Here is a 7626-nt window from a genome sequence, read left to right as displayed (position 1 = left end):
CCCGGGCGGGTAGACTAAGTGATGTTTTCTTAAGGAAGACACAAGATTAACCACCGCTAAAGCCCCAGCACAATGCAGGGCCCTGCCCGTCACTGTCAGCACTGTCTCTCTGCAGTGACTGACAGGTGCGGCCGGGTGCCGAAGGGCGCTCCCTAGACCCATCAAGCCTCAATGTGCAGGATTAGCCTGAGCACAGCAGACAAGCTGGCTGGGAGGGCCACAATGGAAACGTAATGAGATGCCTGACGTTCAGGGGACAGAAAGCCTCCAACACCCCTGCCAACTCCTGTCACTGGGCCACACCACTGGCAGGTTGCTCTGGAACAAAGCCAGTGGCTTCCCACCCCTCAAGGGCCTGCCTTGCTGTGAGATGCACAGAGACCCAGCAGAGGGCCCTGGGAGGGACAGCCAAGCTCCCTGTGCCTGGGAGAAAGGGTCAGGGTCTTCTGAGGCGTGGCTGTGGGGTTCGGGGTGGGGGGGTATGGGGTGTACGTGTGACAGGCTGGGCAGCCAGGCCCCACCCCCACCTGGGTCATCCTGGGGGAGGGGTGCATCAGGGACAGCACAGGTGGAGCATATGTCAGGGAAACACCCTCTTTATTTACATTCCAGAGACACCAGGGGGGCTCGGACATGGACAGCCCACAGGGTGGGTTTCTGTGCACATCATCATCTTCTGGCATCAGGGGCCTGGCGGGGCTGGCCCAGGCAGGAGGGTGTGTGAGGTCAGGGGCTGACAACCCTTGGAGCCATCCCTGCAGGGCACACAGGGGGTCGGTCCAGACGCCACCCACGCTGACTACCTCAGGGGCTCTCCAGGCAGAGGTGAGGCTTGCCCAGGCTCGGCCTTCTACGTCCTGCAAGAATGGGGGGTCAGCAAGGGGTAGTCAGGCCATCCCTGCATTTGTCTGGCCACGTCTCCAGTGCCCATACACAGGGACCCTCTGGGGACAGAGGAGAAACAGGCCCCAGGGAGAACCCCTACCCCCACACCCCCCTCCCCGGATTGATGCGTCACAGGGACACCGTACTGTCAAAAAATATTTTGAAACGATAAAAATTTATGGCAGGCTCTTAACATAACAGCTCTGTTAGGTGTGATATTCTGGTAGGCGTTTCCTCAGGATACCCTTTGTTTCTATCAAGGGCAGCCCTGGCTGGGGGGCTGTGGGCCTGCGCCCGAATCCATGGGACCCTCAGCTGCCACTCAGCCCTTGGGCCTGCCTGAGGGCATCTTGTGGAGTGTTCCCCATTCAGTCTATAGTCTGCATCAGCTCTCAGGAGCTGAACCCCAGGAGGGGCTGACAGCCACAGCAGACACCCCAGGCCAGGCCGTGGAAGCTTCGAGGATGCTCTCACATCGACAGCTGAATAGGCGCTGACCACATGCAACCTTTTAGCAGGGGTCAGGGAGGGTCTCACTAATTTCTTCCTCCTCAGAAGAGGGCTGGGATGAACATACCCCGAGGCTTCCGGCTGCCACCTTCCCAGCCTGACTTTGAAAAGCCCTAACAGAACCAGATGTGCGGTGACTGCCGTGCTCAAGGCAGCATCTCCACCTTCTGGGCAACAGGGAAACAAGCCGGCACTGCTCTGCGCCGAGCAAAGCTGGAGGGAGGCACGTTCTTCCTGCCCGGCAGCCCACTGAGCTCAGCCGGGGATGCTTTCCACACCCAATGCCCCTCCTGTGGTGTGAGCCCAGCCTCAAGACATTTCCTGCATCTGGGGAGCAGTGGCAGCCAGGCCAGTGTCCGGGGGTGCCCTGTGGAGGGTGAGGCCCTCAAATGGCCTCCTTCCCAGCCCTGTTTCTTCAGCCACTGTGGCCTGGGCACAGGGCTCACATGTCTGAAGCGGCACGGCGGGCATAGCCTCCCATGTACCCGGAGAGAACAGTTTGGCACCCTACCCCCGCCCCCCCCCCCCGCCCCACTACTGTTCCATCCTTAAACACAGAGCCTACCTGAGCTACATACCTGGATCTGAGCCTCAAAAGAGCCTGGTTGTGGGGGCGGCAGGCACGCCGTGTGCCCTTGGCCTGGCAGGGATGGCTGCCTACCCTCAGCAGCCTGTCACAGTAGGGTCCAGGCCCGAGCGCTTGGAGATGCGCAGCTTGGCTACCTCCTCAGCGCAGGTGGGGTGGATGCCCACCGTCCGCATCACCTGCTCGTAGGAGGCCCCGCACCTGCACACAGGGGGACGGAGGGACTCAGGCGATGAGTCAGCACAAGGAGGCATGTCCACAGCATCCCGTCCCTCTGAAGATGTCACCCAGGGGAGGGCCTCAGAAGTCACAGTCTCCTCCCTGCTCCCCAGTCCTGGCCCCCACCCTGTCTTCCCCAGCCAGTGGCCAGGAACGGCTGCCAACACCCATGTGTCTCCCAGCAAATGCCAAGCGGCTCCACGTCAGGCCCACCTCCTACCTCCCCCCTCCCTCCCTCACTCCATCCTGGCCTCCTGCTGCTCCCAGCCCACCGGGCACAATCCCAGCTTGGCCCATGGCTCCAGCCGGTTCTTCTGTGGGCCTGCTCCCTCTCCCTGCCAAGGTGAGGCTTGACCTGCCTGCTCCGGCGAGCCTGAGCCCACTTACTACTGTAGCCTGCACCGGCCCAGCCCCCTGCCCGTTCCTGCTCACCTTGCTCTTCTGGTCAGCACTCTTCTCACACACATGCCCCCCTGCACCCTCAGCAGCGACCACCCCCCAGGCACAGCGACCACCTCCTCGGAGGCACAGGAAGTGTGGACTCCCCACAGGGCGCTTCCACTCTCCACAGACAAGGCTGAGACAAACAACCCTCTTCTGTCTCTGCACGTGTTAGAATATCTGACATGAACAAGTGTGTGCATTTCAAATGTGGACCGAAGGCTCCCAGTGGGAATGTCCAGTTCACACCCTCCTCTTGATGGTGTCTGAACATGAACACTCCACCAATTTGCTCAAACCTTCAGCATCTCCACTTGCAGATGCTAGAAAACAATCACCACTGGACTGGACGGTGTCAAACCTTCACTGGCCAAAATGGTTTCTTGGTATTTTAATTATATTAAAAATTCCAAATGAGACACAGCAACTTTCTACTTTTTCTACTAATTTCCTTTTCCTGTGACTTGCCCATTCATGTTCTTGATCTTCCTATTGGCTCTGTCCTATAATTATTATTGTTACCAGGTGCCTGGCCCACCCAGTGGCTTCAATACTCCCAGGGCATCTGTACTAAACCCTCACAGCCCCATCAGCATTCCTGAGTATGGGCCCTGCCGCTCTAGCTCCTGCCCTTTCCTACTTCTACTTCCTACCTGCCCCCCCACCTCAAGCTCCAAGGCTGGGTCCTGGCCACAGCCACAAGCCCCAAGCACATATGGGGCTCCAGGTGGCCCAGGAAGCCCTTCCCGGTTTCCTCACTGCCGCTTCACCTTTCTACCCTCCTGCCTCTGACAGCCCCACACCCCACTGCCCCAGACAACTCACCTCCACCCACAGACTCCATCAGCAAAGGCTCCAGGCAAGCCTGGGGACCTGGGACCCTACAAAGCACAGCTTGTGTCCAAGGCCCAGCTCTGGAAAACACATGCTGGCCCTGGGGCAGCTCTCGTCAACCTCGCTCATTACCGACTGGGTGCTTTGCCATGTGAAGAAGGGCCCCAACCCTGCTCATTCTGAGTAGAAAAGACCCAAACTGTGACCAACCCCCAACCACCACCCTGGGTGATCAGGGACATGGGCCTCTCCCTTTGCTCCCCAGGTGGCCCGGCTGCCTCTCATGTAACACGACGTGCCACATCTGAGGAGACGCTCTGCTGAAAACACGTACAATGCTACATAAAAGCAACACCAACATGGCAGACTCCCAACTGCAGAGCCACCAACATTCGGAGGGACACCAGTCTGGGCATTGCACAACGGCTGACATTTCTCTAGACTTACTTGATCCCCAGAGCAAATCCTTGAGTGACTTCACCTGCATTGGGGCCGAGGAAGTGCAGGCCCAGCACCAGCTGTGGGGGCTTCCGCAGGCACACCATCTGAAAGCCACACTGTCAACTGCCAGCCCGGCTGGAGACAGGACCCCGGGGCTGCACGCACGGCCCTGCCTTGGGGGCACGGGTGGTTGCATGGAGCTTCTCCACCCATGGGTGCCAGCTCTTTCCCTGCCTCTCACCTCCTGGCATGCCCCAGTCCAGGCCCATGAGGACACTTACCTTTATGTAACACTGGGATGCATCCCGTTCTGCCACTGTGAACTCCAGTGGTTTATAATATGCATGATAAACCTAAGTGACAAGATAACGATTCCTGGAGTCAGTAGCCTCATAGGCATTTTACAGGTCCAGTGAACTGTGTGGACGTGGTGGGAACCCAGAACTGCCCACTTGGCCTGCAGGTTGTGGTCTGGGGCAAGGACATGGCTCAGCTGGCCATGGATAGCACCCCTCTCTCTCTCTCCCACACAAAGGTAGACTGTGGCTGGAGCCACACTGTCTGCAGGACAGACCCTCTTCAATCCAGGCCCAAGACCCCTACCGATCACAGTAGCAAAGTGGGCACCAGACTGGCTAAGTGCAGTCCACTGTGACAAGTCACAGTCCGAGGCTCAACATAGGACACGGTGCCCCCAGGAGTACACACCAGGTGGATGTTGCAGAGTGGACGGGGTGACTGCGGACATTGGAAGGGGATGTCCAGCCCACCCAGTGGCTCTCTGGCCTCCTGAGGGCACTCTGGTGCTTGCTGGGCCCTCACTTGAGCAAAGAGGGGGAGGCAGATGTAGGGAGGCCCCCGGGCCACACTGGAGCTGTCGGACAAAGGCTTTCAGCACCCGAGAAGGGTTCGACAGCGTGTTCGGGGCTGCGGCCGAGTAAAAAATGAGCGGGGCGCTCACATGTGCTGCACAGCCATTATTAATTAATGGAACTTCAGAGAATATTGTTCTAACTAAGACAGAATTGAAAAGAAAACAAACAAAGGGTATTTGGCCATTCAACATTGTGAAACATAAAACAACATTATAGAATGCCATGAACATATGTCCCCATGTACTTGTGATGAATCAAACAAAAATAGCAAATACAGTGCTGGGGGGAAGGCCGGCCTGTCAGGCATGGCCCGTTGATGGAGGGGACCGGGGCGCTGGGGCAAGGGGCAGGCCCTGGAACCCAGTGACTCATTCCCGAAGGACACCAGGCCCACAGTGGTGGCCACACGGGGTCTGGTTTCTCCTGGTCCGTCTGCAAGCTGCTGCAGTAGCAAGATGAAGCCACACGGAAGGCTCTCAGCATGCACAGCCTGGCAGGTTTCAAAGGCTCCTGCATCCTGCTGAGCCACCTGGGGCACCTCCTGGGGCCACCCCAGGCCACAGCAGGCCAGCTGAACAGATTCCAGAAGCAGCCTTCCTCTAGGGTGAGTACCTAAGTCTGGGCTATTGGGGGCCTGTGAGCGCTGGACGAATCTCAGATAAGGAACCGAGGCAGGGGTGGCAGGAAGGTGGAGGTACCCGAGGGCAGGGCCAGGTGGGGCAGGGTGGAGGTGGAGAGCAGCAGCTGGAGGGCAGGAAAAGGTCAGAGGGTAAGAGAAGCCTTTCCAGGTGGAGGGAGACACATGCCCCTGTGAGGGGGACCACAACCCAAACGTGCCTTCGTTTCTGGGGCTGTCCTCCAGCAATCCGCCCTACATATCCCTTCATACCATATCTCAGCCATCACTCGGGGCCCCCCTGCCCTACACTGCCAAACTTCAGGCCCTGGAAAGCAGGGAGGCCAATGTTGCTGGCTCACCAGGCCTCTGTCGGGGAGAGGCCGTCATGAGGGCATGAGCGCCACACAGGCATGATGTCCTGGCCCCCCTCTATCCTCGGGGACCTTACCTCCACATGCTCTTCTCCATGGCGAGCCATGGCCTCCTCCTCTGACAGCCCCACGCAGCCATACTCCAGCGGGGTGAAGACTGTGGTGGGCACCTGGAAAGCAGGTCTTAAGTGACCTATACCCTTGGGGACCCAAAACTGAAGATGCCTGCCACGGGACACAAGAACAGCAAGTGCAGGCTAGGTCCTCAGATGTGCTGGCTGGCGGCTCATAAGAAGGCGGGTGGACACCCTCATTTGTTCCTGGGCCACACCTTCAGAGCTAAAGCTCACATGCGTGCACACGTGGAGGCACATGTGCATGCACTCCCACAGATGTACGTGCACACACACCCCATGCCCCCGGAAAGAACTGCGGCCGTCTCCAGGCTGGACTTAGCATGCTAAAGGGCGGTGGGTACTCACGTTGCTGTAATCCATCACATCTAAGGACTGACCGTACAGGCGCCGGGCCAAGAGTTTTCCTGCCATTATAGCCGTGGGTGTCAGCTCGGGCCGCCCCTGATGTAAGGAGGGAGCCTGGGGTCACTTTGGCATGTCTGAGGGAGTCTGTGCAGTACCCTCACCACCACCCATGCCTTCCTAGAGAAGCTTGCCCCTTTCAGAAACCTCCAAAGGCCTCTGGGCCCCAGGGCTCCTGGGGGTTGGCTTGTTCTCTGGCTTGCTTCCCTCTGTTCTGCTCTAAGAATACACCTGTAGTTATGACCCCCTTCCCTGGAAAAGCAGGTAAGCTGCCCATGCACCCAGCTGTGCTGCCCACACTCGTGCACAGCTTCTCTCCAAACTCCTTCTTCATGTTGGTGGCCTTGGAGAGCTGCCCTCATGACAAAGCTCAAAGGAGATCCCGCTACTGTTCAACCATTCACGTTAACTGAGATTCAGGCTAAAATGGGCCCTGGAAGCATTTCGTGTGCTCCTGACAAGCAGCTTGGCTTGCATGTCACAGTCCATTACAGATCCCAAGTCAGAATGCCGTGCTGCTGGAGGCCCCTCCGTCCCAGGGTGTGTCCTGCCTGGGGAGCAGGAGGTGGCACAGCCCCCAATGTTCCTGCACGCGTCAGCCTGGGACCGGCTGCCAATCACCTCTGTAGCAGCAGGAAATGCAGATGTTGTTTGACATTCCAGAAATGAATAGAGATCCACAGAGATAAACTTGTGAAAGCAGCCCGTGCATTCCACCGGGCCTGACTAACTGCGGAAACGTCCATGCGCACAGCACACAATATCGCACTAGACAATGGCCGCCCCACCCGCCTGTTGGACTCTTCCCCGCTGGATGCCAGACCACTGGGGTGTTAACTCTTTTGACTGCCCAGAATGACCTTTCCAACTGAGTAGATTTAATATTTCAGTAGATACTGCCTTTGTGTGCACTATGTATTTCTGGCAACACAATCTGAAATACTATGGTTTCTGCTATGTCGGCATGAGCCCTGTTGCACATGGATCTCACTCGGCTCCTGGGTGCACAGAAAGCACGGTCTAATACACAAGGCACTCTCCCAGGACCATGAGTGCTATCTTAGGGTGCAGCACACAAGATGAACACAGAAGGTGCCACCAGAGAATGCCATGTCCCAACCACCAGAGATCACACGAGCAACAACGCTGCCCAGTCATGTGGGCATGTGAAGCCACTCACTTCCGTCCACCCCAGCAGCCTGACTAGATGGTCAGAGATGACCTGGTTGTGAGGAGTGGCTGCAGCTCTTGACCGCATGCTCCAGCAAGCTGTACCCAGGGTCCCACCTCCATCTGGTAGTCTGCT

General features: G+C 57.9%; 1 protein-coding gene across 5 annotated transcripts in view; it reads right to left on the bottom strand.

Annotated features, from left to right (window-relative positions):
- Positions 1-580: 580 nt before the first annotated feature.
- The window catches only part of TXNRD2 (thioredoxin reductase 2), a 51600-nt gene continuing 44554 nt past the window's right edge, over positions 581-7626 (bottom strand). For 4 of the 5 annotated variants that reach the window (XM_086682244.1, XM_086682243.1, XM_086682246.1 and 1 more), the window contains 6 exons: positions 6264-6359; positions 5859-5951; positions 4198-4269; positions 3923-4020; positions 1974-2182; positions 581-857 (listed from right to left, as the gene is read on the bottom strand). In XM_086682244.1, the coding sequence (XP_086538370.1) occupies positions 2053-2182; positions 3923-4020; positions 4198-4269; positions 5859-5951; positions 6264-6359 (489 nt within the window). In that variant the 3' untranslated portion in view covers positions 581-857; positions 1974-2052. Of the gene's footprint in view, positions 858-1973; positions 2183-3466; positions 3523-3922; positions 4021-4197; positions 4270-5858; positions 5952-6263; positions 6360-7626 lie in introns of those variants that run through there. The other variant, XM_086682245.1, reaches the window with a different exon arrangement.

The sequence above is a fragment of the Puma concolor genome, chromosome D3 (genome assembly GCF_028749965.1).
Source record: "Puma concolor isolate L17-30 chromosome D3, mPumCon1.1.hap2, whole genome shotgun sequence".
Taxonomy (NCBI): Eukaryota; Metazoa; Chordata; class Mammalia; order Carnivora; family Felidae; genus Puma; species Puma concolor.
This window is presented reverse-complemented; position numbering and strand designations above follow the sequence as displayed.